The following is a 20,770-nucleotide window of genomic DNA, read 5'->3' on the forward strand; positions in this document are numbered from 1 at the left end:
AAAACCTGTTCAAACGGCAAGATATCACGCTTTCGAAAATTTACAAGTTAAAAAAAATATATATAAAAAATGGGGGGGGGGGGCGGTAGTATTTGTTTTTGTTTATGTTGTTTAAATAATATTTTTTTTTTCGGTTTTTCTTTCTTATTCGCCATACCCCCCAAAAAAACACGGAAATTCTACTCCTTATCTTCATGCATGAAGCCTTTCTCAGATCAACATTTTTTTTGTGAAAAATTTCCTCTTTGTCTAAAACTACATTAGGCCTATCTCCAAGAGTGTTGTTTCTAAAAATGTTTTATGATAATCAACACCTAGTGATCCCTACAAAATAATAAGCTGTTAATGTCATACATTTTTTTTGAGTAATTACGAACGGTATGCCGACCCTGCCTTTAAGCAATGCATTTGCAAGGACGGTTCGGGAATCAATTATTTTCGTTGTCATGACATGTAATTGACGCAGTGGTTGAGCCACCCCCCCCCCCCCCAAAAAAAAAAAAAAGAAAGAAAAGGATTAAGCAATTTTACAATAAAATGAGAGAACAAAAGGGTTAGGTTTAGATAAATGCGGTTGGTATGTATAAGTCGCTTATTTTGATTTGATTTCATGGTGGGTTTTTTTTTTGGGGGGGGGGGTGCCATTATTATTTTTGATGTATTTACTTTAGTTAATTAATTTCTTGTGCTTTGTTTTCAGCATAAATCTTCTAATTTATTGTAATGTTGTTTTGATTTTGTTTTGTTTGGTTTTTAGGTTGTTTGTTTATTGATTGTGTGTTTTGGGTCGGGTTTTGGTTTTCTTTGGGTTGTGTGGAGGGGGCGGGGGAGTGCCGAAACACAAGGAGAAAACATATTGCACCCCTGACAAAATTGTTTGTTTCCCTAGTATCTTACTTATAAGCTTCTGGAAAATAAGCTCGAATGTCTAAGTTTTTATATATTTCAAGACAACCACGATTGAATACCGTATTTAATCATGGTTACCTCGAAATATGTAAAACAAATTAATTTTGTCAATTTTTTGCATAGAATTATCGAGAAGCAATGATATTCAAGGTTTCGCCGTAGCATTTTATGTATTATGGTTTCAGACATTTAACATATATTTTGCCGACAGCCATTGTGTAACGTGACAGGTTTCTTTCGTTTCATCGAATCGTTTTTTGATCTTTAAAAATAGGGCAAGTCGTTTTTTTTTTTTCAGAAAATATTAATTTGTTGTTTTGTACATTAAAGGCATTGGGCACTTTCGGTATACTCAAATCGATTGTGAGCATAAAAACTTACTCGCGGTAGTATAAAACGTTGTGGGAAACGGTTCCCTCTGAAGTGACGTAGTTTTGGAGAAAGAGGTCATTTTTCTCGCTCAAAAAATAAATGAATTCAGCTGAAGCCTTATACTATGTATCTGAAAGTACACAAGGGTGCAATGCAACAGAGGTGTTGTTCTTTCATTATTCTCTAGCAACTTCGATGACCAATGGGGCCCAAATTTTGAACACCTTTAGAAATTTTCAAAGTATCAAGAATCACTTATCAGGCAAATTCATAACAATTTACACGCGTTGTGCATTGTTCATGGCAAAGACAAAACGTACTTTGTATAAAAAAAAACCCATAATCTGTCAAAAATCGTCAAGAGAAAAAACTTCTACTTCTGGCGGTGAAAATTGGGTCATTGAAACGTTCTTGTGTATTTTTCGTTTGTATCGATATCCAACGGGCCATAAAACGGAACGTTATCTACAAAATCAACCCGAGTACAAACCGACCGACTATCCACCGATTGACGTAGGTTTACCATGTGGTATGTCCTACTAGTGACGTACCTTTACTCGACAAATGAAAGGCGACTAAAGTGTCAATCGGGCCATTTTGGACGATTTCGGGGGAAAAAATACACATGACCTTAAACACTACATGACAATTATTTGTTTACCTATTGTTTATTTCTGTTACTAAATTTCTATGACCAAATAAAATTCCGCACAAGTGCCAAATAATCAATTTCTACAAATATTTAAATCGCACAAAGTATACCTGTTCCAATTAGTTTTCGATATTTGAGACGAGGCTTACGTTACCACTTTATACAAATATTTCACCCTTTAAAAAAATATTATTCTTTCCACTGATACGTTTGGAAAGAGCAACAACATTATTATACAGAGAATGACATCTGATTTAAAAATGTATATGTTATATACTTCTACACAACAAAAATATACCACGCTAAAAATAGTCATAAAAGTACGGTATCATTATTTCGTTTAAAAAAATACAAAATTGAAAGCAATTAGGAATTCCCTGATGTATTCTGTATGAAGGTTATGCGGTCATTTTGTCAAATAAGCAGACAACTTACAAGCTGCTCATTCCGTTTCGCGCGAAATCAAAGGCTCCTCAAAATTGGACAATTCATTTCCTCTAAGCAATACATTTTTCTTTTGCATCATTTTGACTAAAAAATATATTCAATTTCACAATCTATACTCAAACAACACTCTAGTTCGCAGCAGCTCTTCTTTTGCAGAAATCTACATTTGCGTTTACTCTCCCGATGTAAAAAGAAGAGTGAAAAACCCTCATTTTACCCGCCATACAACTCCTGCGAAGAGCCAAATGGGGACAACTCTTTTTTGAGAGTGAAGAGCCAAGTGGGCGTCAAGTCCGACAACGCTTTTTAGAGTGAAAGACGGGTACTTTCAAATCGATTTAGAGTGAAGTTCATTCCAATTTCACTCAAAAAAAGTGAAGATTGACTTTCACTTTCAAAAGAGTGAAAGTGAAACACACTCGCCCAAGTGAAACGTTCAATCTTTTACATTAAATTGCTATAATGCTATATAAATGTGCATGCCTGCAAGTGAAATTAATTAACGGGTTCAAGTGCAGACGCAAAAATCGCTTTAATTAAAAATTGAATGAAAGTAAAGTATACGCTGCTTTGTTTACATAAAATTATCGTTAAAACCTACACAATGCTTACACACTGCAAAAACTTGGTGTTAAAATTGACACCATGTGTTGAATAAATACCGAAAAAAGAATAACAAATTTACACCATAATGGTGTCAAAATACCATGAATTTGTTTTTGAAAAAAAGCTAATGGTAATAGTTTCTCTTCGGTATCGATGAGACAACACAAATGGTGTCGATTTTCACACCCTGGTTTTGCAGTGTTATGCCAGCTTCTGCAACTAACATCAGGCAAATTCAATTATTCATACTCAATTATATGTACTTGAAAGACACAATGACATAATAGTATGGTTTCAGAAGGTACATACGCTTAAAGGCGACAGTTATATATTTAACTTTTATGCTTTCCTGGGGATCCCACTGTTGTTTAACTTAAGTTTTAAAAGTATGTTTAAGGTGTTTACATGTACTTGTGAATGTTTTGCTCGAATAAATAGTATTATATTATTATAGTTAGTTTAGAAAAGACAACAAATCCATTGAAATGATCTAGTTCTTTGAAGTTAAAAAGAAGAAAAAAACTATTCTGTATTTCTTTATTATTCAAAAATGTGCTTTTAACAACAAAAAAACATTAAACAACAAAAACAAATTCCAGGTCTGTTTCATACATATACACTTTCATGGAGTGATGAGAAGGGGGGAGGGGGAAGACAGCAAACTCACCTCAACCCAAGGTTATCTTGCTTACGCTACCCCTTGGCAGATGTAGCCATTTCTTGTGCAATAAATGCAATAAAATCATTCAAATAAAAAAGATATTCTTCCAGTGAAAAAACGAGCCTGTGTCAACACCGAGTTGCCACCGACATAACTCTGTTATAAACAAAAATATTTGTGAAAGTAAACTATAACAATATAGGGTTATTTGAAATTCCTAAAACACAACACTCAAACCTAGCCTCCACTAACCAAATTAATGAAACGAAAGAAACTCATCTGGAAACAACTGCTGAGATTTCATGCTAAAAAAATTCAAATGAAATGACATAACTTACATCAAATACAAGCTTTCAAATCACAACTCTGCACAATTATTCCAACCCCCACATTCTTTGTTAGCCAGTGAAATATACAGCAGAACTTGAAAATACAGTGAAAATAAAATCCTTGCTACACAATCAGACAAGACGCTGTGTCGTCATGATCATAACAGGCCTGTGGCTGTAATTAACTTATCCCTGATGCAAATTTAACATCTATTATAGAATTTCAGTGTTGATCAGAGGCACAATTTTGGTTTACTCTTTGATTGGTCCTCTTCCTTGGTTTTGGTTGTCCCCGTCCGCACAGACGTCTAGAGGAGTTTGATAACAGCAAACATGGCCAGGAGGAGGAGCAAAGATATCTTGAGTCCAGCTGCTGAGTTGACGTTAATTTTCCATCCCAAGAAACGATGAGTGTAGCACTGTATTATGGAGAAGGAGAGATTTTTATCAATAAGAATGAAAAAAAAAATATATATTGACAAAATAGGGGGACCGCCAACTTAGTGCTAGATAGCTCAATTGGTAGAGCACCGGAACCCCCAAGTCAATAAGAAAACATGCATGTACAATCCAGGGGTGGATTGCACCAAGTGGTCTTAAAGACCTTCTTGATTGTAACAACTGTATTTGCCTTAGCGCCTGAACATAAATAAACACGTTTATTCGTACATTGGGAAACATTTATTACAAAAGAAATTCAATTGTTGACAGAAACACTTTGTATTACACCGTTGGAAAGAAGACGTTACGATGTCAAATTTGTCTTTTTTGACAGCTGTCATAACGATTTACAGTTACAGGGGAAAAGTATGAAATTTAGATACTAGAACGACTGAAAAAACAAGGAATTGTTTCTTAGACAATAAAAAACACATACAACAGTCAACAACGTAGCATTTTCTTTTGACAATTTTCTCTGTCTAAACGGCAAAAATTCCCATAAAAACAGCTCAAACCTGTGTGCTGTTGACGCACCTCTTCCTCCCTCTGACAATCTTTAGACTGTCAAAAACAAGATTTTCCAGCCAAAACATTGATAAAAATTGTCATAAAACTCAGCGTAACGTGTCTGTGACTGTAGTGTGTATTGAAGCAAAGGATTGTGGGATACATTTCTGGTCTTTAGACGGCCAAAGGGGTTAAACTATCAAGAACAAGAAAGGCAAACAAATCTGCAACAGGAAAACCTGTATGTCCGCATTCGTGTTATTTTTTCTGATACAGATTTTGCTAAGCTCGACTGATAAGGGTTAAATAGCGTTCCCCCCCCCCCAAAAAAAAAAAACGCTCAAGTAACTATATAAGCCGGTCTATGCGCTATGGCCGGCCAACTTGAGAAGTTCTTAGACAATCTTTTATTGATTTTGGGTTGAACAAAGAAAAATTTACTAGAGCGGGATTTGAACCAACGACCTCCGGTTTAACGTGCCGGCGCTCTACCAACTACCTATCTTGCCCTATGTTGGTGGTCTCCCAATTTTGTCAATATCTTTGTTCGGGGGCTGCCTGTCAGAAGCCATTCAACCACAAACTGCCGTGTGTAGCCAGGGATCACACCCAGGTAACGATACAACCTGGGAAGCGGCAAACAGGGGATCACCTTAAGGGGATGCGACTTTTTATATCAGATATCAAATAATAAACCACAAGGGAAACTGACTGGCAATCTTTTATTATAAACAGATTACAATACCACGGTCTATATTTTAAAGCCTTAAATCTCAAGATGGTTTGTCGCACTTTATTGTCTTACCATGGCTCAACATTTTGACACTGAACAAAACATTTTGTTTGCAAACCAACTTTTTTTCTTCCGACTTTCGCTACCCCACCCCTCGACTATCCCCTCCCATCTCCTCCCTCAGTCCCATCCCATCTACCACAGACTTGCCTGATAGTACACAAGGTCCGGTGTATTCTCGTCTGGTGTCCATGTCATCTCCATTCCATCAGAGCCACTTCCTATGCAATTGCGCTCAAGCGTTGCTTTATAATCAGCAAAGTTAGTAAAGTCATCAGGGTTGGAGCCGGTCTGGGCAACTTCCCAACTGCATAAAGGTCCCGCTGAAACATTTGTTTAAACAATTTCAGGATAATAAATAATGATGAGAAAGATTTGACATTTCCGAATATCAATCCCTCGAAAAATTGCCACCATCATTTCTTGAGAGGAAATACATTTTCTTTTCAGTTTAACTCGTCATGTGCAAACTTGCAGGTCCACATTACATTTAATTTTTCTTTTCTTTTTTCTTCTAAAAATATGTAATTTTTTCTAATGTTTCCACGGGTATACAAATACTTGGATGCAAATGAGAGCATTGTCGCAAAATGGCCGAGCTATCTAGTTCACCGGACACATGCTCTGGGTGTTGTCAGCAGCAGAGTATGGGCTCGAATCCCGGTCATCACACTTAAAGGAACACGTTTCCTTGGATCGGTCAAGTTGGCCTTTGAAAAGCATTTGTAACCGTTTACTATAAAATGCATATGGTTAGAAAGATGATTTAAAAGTAGAATACAATGATCCACACAAATTTGTCTCGAAATTGAGTGGTTTTCCTTTTACTTTGCAAACTAACACGGTCGGCCATTTGACTCCCATAAATGGCCGACCGTGTCAGTCGATGTGGATCATTATATTCTACTTTTAAAATATCTTTCTAATCATAAGCATTTTATAACAAACGGTAACAAACGCTTTTCAAAGACCAACTCGACCGATCCAAGGCAACCTGTTCCTTTAACCATAAGTGCTTTGTAAAAAGTTAGGAAGCTAGTGCAGTCTCCTAGTGGAACTGGGTCACTCTGTTTCTGCATAAATCCTAGGCTAGGTGATCTCCCATTAACAAAAAAAGGGGAAGTAGAAGAACAAATAAAAAATTACCTGTTGGCCCGGCAAATATTGTCCGTTTCTAAAATGTTAAAGAAGAGAGGGGAAAAAGGTGTAAGTTCAGTCTTGTTTGGCAATGTAGGGACTGCAAAACAAATGCGTTGGGGACAAGAAAACAAAGGGGTTGACCTATAGCACTGTATACCCAGTGTTTTCTGTGTGCAATCAGGAAGATATTAAGGGTTTGGTTAACCGTTTAGCCACTGGACCACACAGCAGGCTTAAAGACACTGGACACTATTGGAAACTGTTTAAAATAACTAACCTGTGAAACTTTTAACTCAATCAATCGTCGACGTTAAATAATAACCATATTTACAACGCGCCTTTTGCCAAAGGATTCAAAGCACCAGGTATTATTACTGCAAGGAGTGGGACGAAGTTTGAGATATAAGACTTCATCCTTAGCAACCATGTTATGGTTTACAAGGTGCTGTGGCGCAAAATGCTGCCAATCCAGCCAGGAACACCGAGGCGAACCACTTCTCCACAATAAGAGCACTGGGTTCTTTTACATGCGTTTACACAACACATGGAACCAACGGCTTTACCTCCCATGCGAAGGACGAAGCAATGGTTAAGTGTCTTGCTTAAGGACACAAGTTTAATGGCTGGAGATTCGAGCCAACACTTTGCCGATCAGAAACACCAGAGTTTGAGTTCGGTGCTCTTTACCGCTAGGCCATGACGCTTCCAGTTGTGAGATAATAATAAATAAAAAAAACACCCTTGTCACACGAAGTTGTGTGCTTTCATGCTTGATTTTGAGGCCTCAAATTCAAAACTTGAGGTCTCAAAATCAAATTCATGGAAAATTACTTCTTTCTCAAACACTACTTTACTACAAAGGGAGCCGTTTCTCACAACGTTTTATACCATCAACCTCTCCCCATTATTTTTACCAAGTAAGGTTTTATAACAATAATATCATCGAAGTCTTATATAGCGCACGTATCTACCAAACAAGGTACTCAAGGTGCTGAGTGTATACAAACTTTAAGAAAGATATGTTATTGAAGTAATGAATTATGAGACCCAATTAAGTAGCACTTTATGAGGGTTTACAAGGTGCTACGACGCATTTAGCAGCCACAGCCAGGAACATCGGGGCGAACCTCTTCTCTTTTCGATAAGCGCACTGTTTTTTTTTACATGCATTACACAACACATTGGACCAACGGCTTTGCATCCAATATGCTAACAATTATTTTGAGTAATTACCAATAGTGTCCACTGCCTTTATAATATGTGGTAGCAGGAAACCTTTTAAGCTTGAGCTTGTAGGGAAAAAAAATAGCATCAAAATAAAACATGATAGTCATTATTAAGTGTACTACATTGGCAAATACATCTAGTTGTTTATAGATCATTGTTTTATTCCCCCTTCACAGTTGACTTGTAAAAACGTTGATGCTAATGAAGATGAAAATTATGCTTTCTGCAGAAACCAAGAGAGTTGGCAAATAACTCTCTGCATTTAAGATAAAATTTGTTCCATATGTACAATTGCTCTGGCTTTCAGCCTCAAACTTACCGCTTTCTCAGCATCCGACAGTTGAGCGTGACCTCCTTCCTCGTCGGTGGTGATGTAGAAGGGGTGATATTCTGCGCTTTTCTCTGGGTTGTCTCCGCCATAGACTGTGAAGGTGTAGGTGACACCCCTCTCCACAGTGATCTCAGGGATCAGAAGGCCGTTGACGTACCATGCGATACCCCATCCGACAACACCTTAGGAGGAATAATATTGCCGATAGATCAGTATGAGGTGGTCGGGTTGTCCTAGTGGTGTTTTCCTGCAGCCGATTTCACGAAACGCTAGGAATAATCCTAACTCGAGTTAGGACGAGTAACCCGTCCTAACTTAGGGTCCTAACTTAGGATGGGTTCAATGCGTCCTACGTATTTGTATACGGAACTGACCCAGTCTTAAGTCCTAAGATTAATCCTAAGTTAGGAAGAGTTTGGTGAAATCGACGGCTGGCTTTTTAAGAGGAATGCAAACTTTAACTACAGGTCACCGAAGTTGCAAGAGAATAATTGAAGAAAAAATTACTTAGTGTGATTTCTGATGCATAATACAAAGGCTTCATCTGATGCCTTTTGTTATGTGAGTGAGAAAACACCTCTTTCTCAAAACCTAACTTTGGTACTTCCGAGGGAGCCGTTTCTCACAATGTTGCTCGTTACCAAGTAAGTTTTAATGCTAAAGATTATTAATAATAATAACATAAAATTAATAAGGCGAACAGTATCTGAAAGGTACCATTCAAAGGCGCCGGAAGCTATAGCCAGCAGACAAATTGAACAGATGAGTTTTGAGGTTGTGTTTGAATATACACAGATCAGGTGTGCCCCTCAGCTCGTCTGGTAAGGAACATAGAGTATAAGTGGTGATGATGATGATGATCTAAGGCCTGGTCTAATGATACGTTGCTGTAGAAGATCAGTAATGTAGCAAGGTGCTAATCCATTATTCTGTGTAGTTACTAATAATGTCCAGTGTCTTTAAGTTTGTTATTTTGAAACTCACCTGTGATTCCTGTGTAGCCACGCTTTCCCCCAGACTGACCAATCTCAACGACAAAAGATGTCTCATCTTTGGTCTTCAAGGCCTTCCATGCCGGCAGTGGGGGCCCATCATCACCAACTGGCAACGGGGGACACGTTGAACGGGTTGAGACACCAAAGTTAATCCGAGGATCATCTACATGGAAGGCACAAATTGAGAAGTAAATAATCACTTTCTTTCTGTTCCGCGGAGTCACTTGTATTTCTCAAGAAACTTCTCAAAACTTTGCTATTCAATAATTGATTGCTTTGACTGTTTTCCCATTCAGCGGCACTATTTTTTTGCTTATTTGTATAGTTTCTTGTACAGCGTTGTGGTACCATGTGTAAGAGCCCTCTATAAATGCTTATTATTACTTTTCAAGGAGCTGTTAATATTTTGCTAAACTGTTGCAGTATTTTTCTTTGTTTTGTTTTGGAATAGTTTAGTTTTCTACTTAAAGCCATTGGACACTTTCGGAACAGAAAGAAAAAAAAATCACAGATTTACAAATAACTTACAGGGTTTACAGAAGGTAATGGTGAAAGACTTCTCTTGAAATATTATTCCATGAAATGCTTTACTTTTTGAGAAAACATTAAAACAATTATCAATTCTCGATACCGAGAATTACGGCTTTATTTTAAACACATGTCATGACACGTCAAAACGTGCGGAAACAAGAGTGGGTTTTCCTGTTATTTTCTCCCGACTCCGATGACCGATTGAGCCTAAATTTTCACAGGGTTGTTATTTTATATATAAAATCTGATACACGAAGTGTGGGTCTTTGGACAACACTGTTTATCGAAAGTGTCCAATGGCTTTAACCACTGGAATTGTATTTTGAATCTTTTTAAACTTTTTACTGTTTGAACAAGTATATACCAGATGGCTGTTTTGATTTATTTGTGTATGGTTTCATGAAATCATGATCCAGTCCTATAGAAATAAGTGCCTAGGCTTCCAACAGGAGTTGCCACCGTGGCTTAATTCCATTCCAAAGGACTATAAAGTAAGATGCTTTGGCTCCCACTCGTGGCCGAGCGGATAAGAGCACCAAACTCAAGCTCTGGTTTTTCTGTTCAGCAGAGTGTGTGGGTTCAAATACCGGTCATAATAATAATAATAATAATATCAAAGTCTTATATAGCGCACGTATCTACCAAACAAGGTACTCAAGGCGCTGAATATATACAAACTTTCAGAAAGATAGGTTATTGCAGTGATGGATTCTGAGACCCAATTATGTAGCACTTATAAGGGTTTACAAGGTCATGACATTTTACTTTGAGCAAGACATTTTACTATAATTGCTTCTCGCCACGCAGGGGTAAATGGGTACCTGTGAGGGCAGAGATGGTTCTTGTGGTTGGTTTAGCTTAGTGCGCTACATATTCAGCGACACAGGCTGTATACTCCCCAGGGAGCTGAGATGGTTTAAGGAACGAAATGGTCCAGTGATCAGGGTAATAATGTTGGAAGCGCTTTGAGACATGGTGTATAAAGCGCTTTATAAAAAACAAATATTATTATTATTATTATTAAGATTCTATCATGCAGAATTGCTTAGGGAAACCCTGATTCAGTCCAAGTAATAAGTGCCTAGGTTTTCAACAGGAGTTGCCATCGAGGCTTAACTAGAGTAACGTGATTTGGTTCCTGTAAGGGATTGCAACTAAGCTTTTTATTAAACCAAACCCGGTTTCAGTCCAAGGAATGAGTGCCTGGGCTGACAACAGGGATCATAGCCTATATTGTGAAGATTGTGAAGATCGACCTTGTTAAAGTGGCTTTGGGTGGATTTCACAAAAAGTTAAAGACACTGGACACTATTGGTAATTGTCAAAGACTAGTCTTCTCATCTTGGTGTATTTCAACATGCATAAAATAACTAAGAAAAAAACCCTAATGTTGCACAAGTTATGTGCTTTCAGATGCTTGATTTTGAGATCCTCAAAATCTTATTATGAGTTCTCAAATTGAAATATTTTAGTAAAAAAAAGACTTCTTTCTCAAAAACTACGTTACTTCAGAGGGAGCTGTTGCTCACAACGTGTTATACTATCAACAGCTCTCCATTACTCGTTACCAAGTAAGGTTTTATGCTAATAATTATTTTGAGTAATTACCGATAGTGTCCACTGAGGACAAGTTTTTTAGGATTACAGCCTTAAGCTTTTAATAACTCCTACTAAGACTAGTCCTAAAAGTTGGGACTATCTTTGTGAAATCGACCCAGACTCCCTACATGGTGCCAGTTCCTCAATCTAAAAGAAACTACTTGAGGCCAATAAGTAACTCGCCCACGTAAAGTTACAATGACCCTCTCTATTTGTACAGTATGAAATCTACCTCTTGGGACGGAGACATGTTTAGCGGTTCGTCCATCAGCGTTGATAGGTCCCAACGCCCAGGAGATGAAAACTTCACGATCAGTGGGTATCACCTGATCAATGCTATCACCTGAAAAAGGAGCACAAATATTATCAGACGTCGGAAACAATGAAAAAAAAAGAAAACTCACTCTGAAAGCCGACTGATTTAACCTCGTTCCCAGTACGGTACAATCTCCCTCTGCCATTTTTCCACGGAATGCTTTGCTTGCTAATCAACCAGGGAAGTTTGAAATATACTGGATATTTAAATTAGTCCTGCGGTTGATCCATTCTGTGTTCAGAAATGTACATAGAGTGTAATATCAAAAGAGGCATCAACTCAGCCTCAATAACATGGGCGGCGCGCCGTATCAATACCTCTCGTCACTAACCCCTGGAAAGGATGTACTGAGAAACAACGCTGATTGGCTCATGAAATTGGTTATGCATAAGAGTTCAAGTGCGTGTGCGTAGTTTTAAGATATTTACATGTTGATCACGCCCATGTTTTATGGCACAAACCTTTTTTTTTTAAACACAATCAAAACCATTCTTTAAGACAGAAGACATGCATGGGCGCGTAGAAAGGATTGACTACAGACACTCATCAAAATGCGCTAGATTCTAGTATATTTTAATGAACAAATTCCAGGGGTTATGAGCGAGCAAGGCATGCTGGAAAAAAAATGATGCTGCGAGATCGATCACCCCTGGGAACGAGGTTGGCATCATCCATAGAGCAACTAGTCCCCTCTCGATCTTCTTTAACCTTGTGTCGTTTCTATTTCTGTAGGCAGTTTAGGGTAACCACAAAGAATAAAATAAGTTCTCAAAATACTTGCATTTTGAAATGCGCGTACTTAGCAACTCACAAGCACTCAAAAGTTTTCAACAAGCATGTCCGAAGGGCAGACACCTTTGGTTGGCCAATAAGCGCTGCTGTTTAATGCTTCCCTTCCAGTTGTCAGTGACAAGAGGCATCTTTTTCCTGATTTGCCTGGTTTGGTTGAGGGTGTGTTTGGTCTTGTTGTTGTCTAGAACCAAAAGGTCAGCCACTTTGAAAGTGACTTTTTGTCACTATTGGCTTTCCCTGCCAGGGTTCTTGTCTTTTGTTTTGCTTCTAGTGTTTTTGTGTACCATCCCCACTGGAGGTTGTTTCATACAGTATATGTATCTGCCCGCGGCCAGGCCTGGTTCCTCAATACTTTGCTTAGTGTTCTTAAATGTTTGTATTCTTCTTTAAACTATTGATATGCTTGTTCTTGTAGATCTTTTGATTTGCAATTTTTTAATAAAACATTGTGAGTAACGGATCCCTCTGAAGTAACGCAGTTCTCATGAAAAAAAGAATTTTCCACTAAAATATTTGAATTTGATTTTGAGACCTCAGAATTAGATTTCCAAGCATCTGAGAGCACACAACTTCATGTGACAAGGGTGTTTTTTCTTCTATTATTATCTCGCAACTTCGGCGACCGATTGACTTCAAATTTTCACGGATTTGTTATTTTGTGCATATGTTAAGATAAACCAACTGAGAAGACAGGTCTTCGAAAATTACCAATAGTGTCCAGTGTCTTTCAGCAATATGCCGTAAAATTGGGCCTGTGTTTACCTGTGTCAAGAAGACGAGAGTATGAAATCCTTGTGATGCCCTTTCCGAATAGAAGAGCCAATAGGGTGGAGTCGCTTGTTCCGTTGACGGTGGGGACATTGTCTGGGCATGCACCACGCCCATCATTAAGGCCACACTGTATAAAAGAAAGTAATCAAAGTCAGTTAACTCTTACTTTTGTTACTTGCTGAGGCAGTCTCCTGATGATGACTAGAGCAAGCTAGTCGAAACGTTGAGACCCATTCAAGAACCGACTCCGCATAAGTGCAGTTTATTACGATCCTGTAAACTAAAGTAGTAGTCCCAGCCAATTTTTGTATACCTTCCGCTTAGGTAGTAGTTAAAAAGCAGGACAGTTCTTTTCAAAACTGAGAAGTCTCCCGAACATCCGATAAATCTACTCCACGGTAGTAGAATAAAGAAAGACAGTTCTATATACGAACAAACTCTACCTGGCAAGTAGATACACATATGGTATTACATTTGTGTCCTTTTAAAAGCAAGACACTTAACCATTGCTTCGTCCTTCGGATGGGACGTAAAGCCATTGGTCCCATGTGTTTTGTAAACGCATGTAAAAGAACCCAGTGCACTTATCGTAGAGAAAAGGGGTTTGCCCCGGTGTTCCTGGCTAGATTGGCAGCATATTGCGCCACAGCACCTTGTAAACCATTACATGGCGCTAAGGATTAGGTCTTATATCTCAAACTTCGCCCCACTCCCTGCAGTAATAATACCTGGCGCTTTGTATCCTTTGACAAAAGGCGTGTTATAAATATGGTTATTATTATTCTTATTATTCTTATTATTATTATTACTGCAAACCAAATATATACCTGAGCCTCGGACTCCAAGTTGTAATCGGCCACCATGGGGCTCATGCTTCCTTCGTCCATCCATGCGACCGTCACGTCAGACCCTACCATTTGGGTTCTAGTTTGGGATCCACTCAACCCGAACGCCATGTAGTTGCCCGGTTTGACTAGGCTGGCCAGCTCCACGTCAATCTTATTGTCAGTGATTCTCCACTGGACCTGGAATTCATCGTCTACCAACACCTTACAGTTTGGGTATGTCTAGAATATTTTAAAATAAAATAAAAGATAATAGATAAAGAACATTTTGGTTTTTACCCATAATACCCCGACGTGTGTCAGCGAATATTGTACAATTGATAAAAACAATTGATAAAAACATTTGATAAAAACAATTGATAAAAACATTTGATAAAACACTGTACACTCAGTACATAAATGCGTTCAACTGTGAAGGAATTTGTTTACAGGCATATTACCCAGATGGGGTTCCAACCAATGACCGTTGTCATTTTAGAGCAGTGTCATACCAACTAGACAACCCAGATTGCCCGGTAGCTAGAGATAGTGTGAATCCTATGTTTGAGCATGTGTACAGCAACGATTTGTAGAGATGTTGCAAAACAACGAACTAATGTTGAAGTAAAGAAGCAGAAACGGTTGTTGTGGAAAAATAAAAACTTTAAAGAAAAATCCGATATTGAGATCATTCATACTGGTGGGCGTCTGCCAGCATTAAAGGCAGTGGACACTATTGGTAATTGTCAAGGACTAGCCTTCGCATTTGGTGTATCTCAACATATGCATAAGATAACAAACCTGTGAAAATTTGAGATCAATCAGTCATCGAACTTGCGAGATAATAATGAAAGAAAAAACACCCTTGTCACACGAAGTTGTGTGCGTTTAGATGGTTGATTTCGAGACCTCAAGTTCTAAACCTGAGGGCTCGAAATCAAATTTGTGGGAAATTACTTCTTTCTCGAAAAACTATGGCACTTCAGAGGGAACCGTTTCTCACAATGTTTTATACCATCAACCTCTCCCAATTACTCAAGTAAGGTTTTATGCTAACAATTATTTTGAGTAATTACCGATAGTGTCCACTGCCTTTAAGGCTAGATGGCTGAATTTGTAGAGCTCCAGCACATTTGAAGGTCACAGATTAAAAACCTGCCCTAGTCAATTTGTCTTTGTTCAACAAAAAGTTACATATAGATTCATAACCATTCCACCTTATACTGTCACTTAATTTTTTGAAGTCAGCACATCCTAGTTTGAACCAAATCTTGTTGTGAGGGCAAGGCATGTTTCAAGTATCAAAGGGCACCCATCCTTGGAGAAAATTTAAACTTGTACTAGAAGGGCACCAAGGCAGGGGTGGGCAAGAGGCAGCAATGGAATCGACTTTTGATTGCCTCAAAACAAATATTAGGCATATAGATTTACAATGAAAATTGTGTGAAAATTTCACTCTTGTTGGTCTGTTTCGCTTGTTTCTCCATAATGACATTTCCGACAAGCGACTCATTTAGCTTGATCGCATCACAAATGTTGACAACCTATTGATTCTCGGAACTTGATTATGCACATAAAATTTACATACCGAAGATGGAGGGGGGTCCAGAACAGCTGGGACATTGAGAGTATCTTTATCGTAGGTTATACTGCCAAAATCTTGACGGGCCTGGACGCACCACAGCCCAATGTTGATGAAGTCATAGACGGTGGTATCACCCGGCATGGTGACTGTCACTGTTTGACCAGTGAAGGCCATTCCTATCCTCTGGTTTACCCCAGAATTTGACATACTAGATAGGTATAAAATAAATAACACATAATAAATTATCATTTCATGGGAAATAACTATAAACACTAAACAGTTAACTGGTAGGTACAACCACGTATAATATCTCTTTTGAGAGAAAGTTGGCTCTGTAACTATAATTGCTTCTCTCCACCCAGGGGTAAATGGGTACATGTACCTGTGATCGCAGAGATGGTTCTTGCGATTGATTTAGCCGAGTAGCGCACGTTTGTATAGTCCCCAGGGAGCTGAGATTGAATTAAAGGTGACGTTACCAGGGGTTATAATGCTTGAAGCACTTTGTGACGCTCTTTTGGTGTGTAAAGCGCTATATAAAATGTAAATTATTATCAGCGTGATCAGTATTATTCTTACACTAACCCAGGTTGCCAGATGAGTTTGGTGCCACTACTTGTTGGATTACTTCGTGTGTCTGCCCAGAAATAAGCATCTAAAGTAGAAAATCACAAAGGAAGGTGCTGTATAACCGACATAAATAAAAACATATATACAGGCATGATATTTGGTCCTTTGAAACAAACCAAAAATATTCAAGTACAAGGGTTGACCTCTACATGTACACATAAACATTTCAGGCTATTGTATCATAAACATCACATTTTTCCCCCAAGAGCTAAGAAAATTTGAGGTCAGACCATAGAGCTATATATATATATTGACTAGAGCACTAACACCCTGTTATACAAGCACTAAGGTTTTGAAGCCGTTTGGGCGCATCCATGTTGATGTACAAACCAGTAAAAAAGCTTGAAATTTTGTACAGCAATGTTTGGCTATTTGCATTGATAGTGCGTTTGTTATTTTCTATGTGTCATCGGACCAAAAAATGCAGCAAATGTAAACACACAATCTGCTGAAGAGTGTACAAACTGCGAGCGTCTTGAGGCACATATAGTTTTTTTCAGTACGTCATTTAGCACAAACAATAATTAGGCAGCACGGGTACGTCGTACGCAATGGGCAGTCGCGTAAAAAAATAAACGGCAATGTGTGTTTCCTTTTAAAATTAAAATTGTTCAATAGTCACACACCACATCAAACATGTCTGCACCCAGGGTGGAGCTAGTTAGCACTCTAGTTAATATGTATAGCTCTATGGATCAGATTTAAGTCGGAAGAATATTATGCCTGCATACAGAAAATCTATGCAATGTCTTAAAAGAGGGGCTTCTAGCTCAAATTCAGTTGTGTAATGAATTCACTTTTCCCAATAGATAAAGCCTTTATGAAAATGGGTAGAACATTTCAAGTCTCTAAAAGGCAATTGACACCTTTGGTAATTGTCAAAGATCAGTCTTCCCACTTGGTGTATCTCAACGCAAAACATATAACAAACCTGTGAAAATTTGAACTCAATTGGTCGTCGAAGTTGCGAGAGAAAAAATGAAAGAAAAAAACACCCTTGTCGCACAAGTTGTGTGCTTTCAGATGCTTTATTTCGAGACCTCAGCTGAGGTCTCGAAATCAATTCAAATATTTTAGTGAGAAATTCCTTTTTTTTGCTCAAAAACTACTGCACTTCAGAGGGAGCCGTTTTTCACAATGTTATATACTATCAACAGCTCTCCATTGCTCATTACCAAGCAAGTTTTTATGCTAACAATTGTTTTGAGTAATTTTAGTCTCCAGTACCTTTAAACATTCATTGGTGAGCTCAACCAGACATTGCTCCAATTTAATTCTCAAATGGCTAACACCATGTACTGCATTCAGCGACACAACACACACTTGAACATTAATTTCTCAGATTTATAAAAATGGGGAGTTTTCGTTTTCGACGACGGATGGTTCTGCGACGGTCATTTCATTTGGCGTCATCTACATGTACATGTATGCATGCGTCGGCTTTGAGATCGGTCTTCCCTCAATTTCTATGACAGCACTTGGGATGAATCTTCGTTGTGCTAAAAACGACAACAATTGGCTGATAAACCAACGCAGAACCATCCGTCATAATAAGTGTTTTAAGAATTTCTCCATTTTTTTTCTCTACCTGGGCCATTTCCATCGTAAAAGAGGTTTGTGAAAGTGAGAGTCTTGGCGTCGTTAATGACGACACTATCGGCTTTGACACGATGGGCATACGTGGGCAACGCTCCCAGATTGAACGGTGCCGGATTGGCAAATGAAGCAGGTATATAAATATCTCCAAAGTTGGCCTGTGGAAGAAAGAAACAAAAATAAATACTTGAAAACCTCTTCTAGAATACAAACCTGTGCAAGATTTGCATAATTGTACGTGAAAAATATAACATATCACTTAATTTAGGTTTAAGATTATTTGTTTAATGGAACTCAGCAAACTCCCAACCGCAAAAGGAGATATAAAATCCAAGCTGGCAACAGCCAATCTCTCTCACATACATCATGTACATTGGTTTAACGTCTATGATCATGAGTTTCACAAATCAAGAAATTGTGATTCAGTAACTAGACGGCAATACTTATTCTAGTCATTGTGAAATCAGCGGTTAGCCTGGGGGGATCCAAACCCACAACCTTGTGATTGCAAATCATGCAGTCTAACATTGCAATTTTGTTTGTTCTATAACGCTAAAAATACTCACACCTGCCATTCTACACCAGATTGATAAAAAAACTCACGCCTGCCATTCTATACCAGATTGATAAAAATACTCACGCCTGCCATTCTACACCAGATTGATAAAAATACTCACGCCTGCCATTCTATACCAGATTGATAAAAATACTCACGCCTGCCATTCTACACCAGATTGATAAAAATACTCACGCCTGCCATTCTACACCAGATTGATAAAAATACTCACACCTGCCATTCTATACCAGATTGATAAAAATACTCACGCCTGCCATTCTACACCAGATTGATAAAAATACTCACGCCTGCCATTCTATACCAGATTGATAAAAATACTCACGCCTGCCATTCTATACCAGATTGATAAAAATACTCACGCCTGCCATTCTATACCAGATTGATAAAAATACTCACGCCTGCCATTCTATACCAGATTGATAAAAATACTCACACCTGCCATTCTATACCAGATTGATAAAAATACTCACGCCTGCCATTCTATACCAGATTGATAAAAATACTCACGCCTGCCATTCTATACCAGATTGATAAAAATACTCACGCCTGCCATTCTATACCAGATTGATAAAAATACTCACGCCTGCCATTCTATACCAGATTGATAAAAATACTCACGCCTGCCATTCTATACCAGATTGATAAAAATACTCACGCCTGCCATTCTACACCAGATTGATAAAAATACTCACGCCTGCCATTCTACACCAGATTGATAAAAATACTCACACCTGCCATTCTATACCAGATTGATAAAAATACTCACGCCTGCCATTCTATACCAGATTGATAAAAATACTCACGCCTGCCATTCTATACCAGATTGATAAAAATACTCACGCCTGCCATTCTACACCAGATTGATAAAAATACTCACGCCTGCCATTCTATACCAGATTGATAAAAATACTCACGCCTGCCATTCTATACCAGATTGATAAAAATACTCACGCCTGCCATTCTACACCAGATTGATATCCACTTGTAGTCCTGTACCGTCGTTGAGCCTGGTAGTTTAGCTATGACACGCTCCCCGGTGTACGCTCTGAGCTTTTCGGTGCTACCATCAAAAGAGAGATCATTCAAATTAAATACTTTTTTTTTCTCCTTTGGTTTTGTCAGATATCTATACCTCATCAAGGTATGAGAGTGCATTGAATCAAAGACTTTCTGACAAAATGATAATCCTTAAAAAAGTTAACTCAAAAGAAGACGAATACAAATATACAGCTAGAATTTGGAAGTATTTGATGTTCCAGATTGGACACTTAACTACTCACAAAGAGCAGCTTAGGTACAAAAAGTAGCTTATCACTTAACAATATTGTGCTTACAAGAAGTTTACAAGGTTAGCAGCCACAGACTAATGGTTTTCTTCAAATTATTATTATATTCTTAATATAAATTATGTATTTCTGGTAACAAAACCAAATTTGCCTCATAAGTGAATCAAATCACTGTAGCTAGCAAGCCATAGGAAAACTGTAACAAGGGCGCTTGCTACGTGAACCAGAATCAAGCATTTATTGTACTAAAGTATCTTGCTCAAGGACACAAGTGCCACGACCGGGACTTAAACTCACACTCTGCAGATGGAAACACCAGAGCTCGAGTCCGGTGCTCTTAACTGCTTTAGCCACAACATGCCTCCGAGTGAGTTAATTATTGGTTGCAATGCACCAACAAATTATTGCAGCTAATTGATTCTCTCGTAAACTCTGAGAGAGCCAGCTGCAGATGTGTGAAATGTTGACACAGTGTTTTGTTTTCAGCATTTTTGTAATCCCTGAGTCAGGCACCTCAAAGTACTTTACTTCTTGGCCTTCACCTGATTTATCTTGAATTTAAAACTGATTCTTTATGATATAAACAATACTTACTCTCCTTCAAAGGCCGGCACAATAGTGCCGGTAGCACCAGGCTGATCGGTTGTTCCGACCCAGATGTAGGCATCTACAAAACATGAGGCACATGTGACATTTTGAAAAGTAAGGACTGGTATGAAGGTCATGTAACCATTATTAGCAAAAAAGTTACTTTTGGTTAAAAGCGAACAATTTCCATTGAACAGCAGAGCAAAATGCCACTCAAAAGTCACCATTTGCTGATCAATATTGGCATTCAGTATGCACAAAATAT

General features: G+C 38.3%; 1 protein-coding gene across 2 annotated transcripts in view; it reads right to left on the reverse strand.

Annotated features, from left to right (window-relative positions):
• Positions 1–1,924: 1,924 nt before the first annotated feature.
• LOC117294648 (protein Skeletor, isoforms B/C-like) overlaps positions 1,925–20,770 on the reverse strand; it is a 35,682-nt gene continuing 16,836 nt past the window's right edge. Inside the window, exons 4-16 of one of the 2 annotated variants that reach the window (XM_033777152.1) lie at positions 20,512–20,584; positions 19,583–19,691; positions 18,047–18,212; positions 16,414–16,483; positions 15,832–16,036; positions 14,247–14,486; positions 13,411–13,546; positions 11,773–11,883; positions 9,400–9,573; positions 8,404–8,597; positions 6,864–6,891; positions 5,868–6,040; positions 1,925–4,395 (exon numbers count right to left, since the gene is read on the reverse strand). In XM_033777152.1, coding sequence (XP_033633043.1) covers positions 4,285–4,395; positions 5,868–6,040; positions 6,864–6,891; positions 8,404–8,597; positions 9,400–9,573; positions 11,773–11,883; positions 13,411–13,546; positions 14,247–14,486; positions 15,832–16,036; positions 16,414–16,483; positions 18,047–18,212; positions 19,583–19,691; positions 20,512–20,584 — 1,790 coding nt within the window. In that variant the 3' untranslated portion in view covers positions 1,925–4,284. Of the gene's footprint in view, positions 4,396–5,867; positions 6,041–6,863; positions 6,892–8,403; positions 8,598–9,399; positions 9,574–11,772; positions 11,884–13,410; positions 13,547–14,246; positions 14,487–15,831; positions 16,037–16,413; positions 16,484–18,046; positions 18,213–18,694; positions 18,717–19,582; positions 19,692–20,511; positions 20,585–20,770 lie in introns of those variants that run through there. The other variant, XM_033777153.1, reaches the window with a different exon arrangement.

This window comes from Asterias rubens, chromosome 9, assembly GCF_902459465.1.
Source record: "Asterias rubens chromosome 9, eAstRub1.3, whole genome shotgun sequence".
Lineage (NCBI taxonomy): Eukaryota > Metazoa > Echinodermata > Asteroidea > Forcipulatida > Asteriidae > Asterias > Asterias rubens.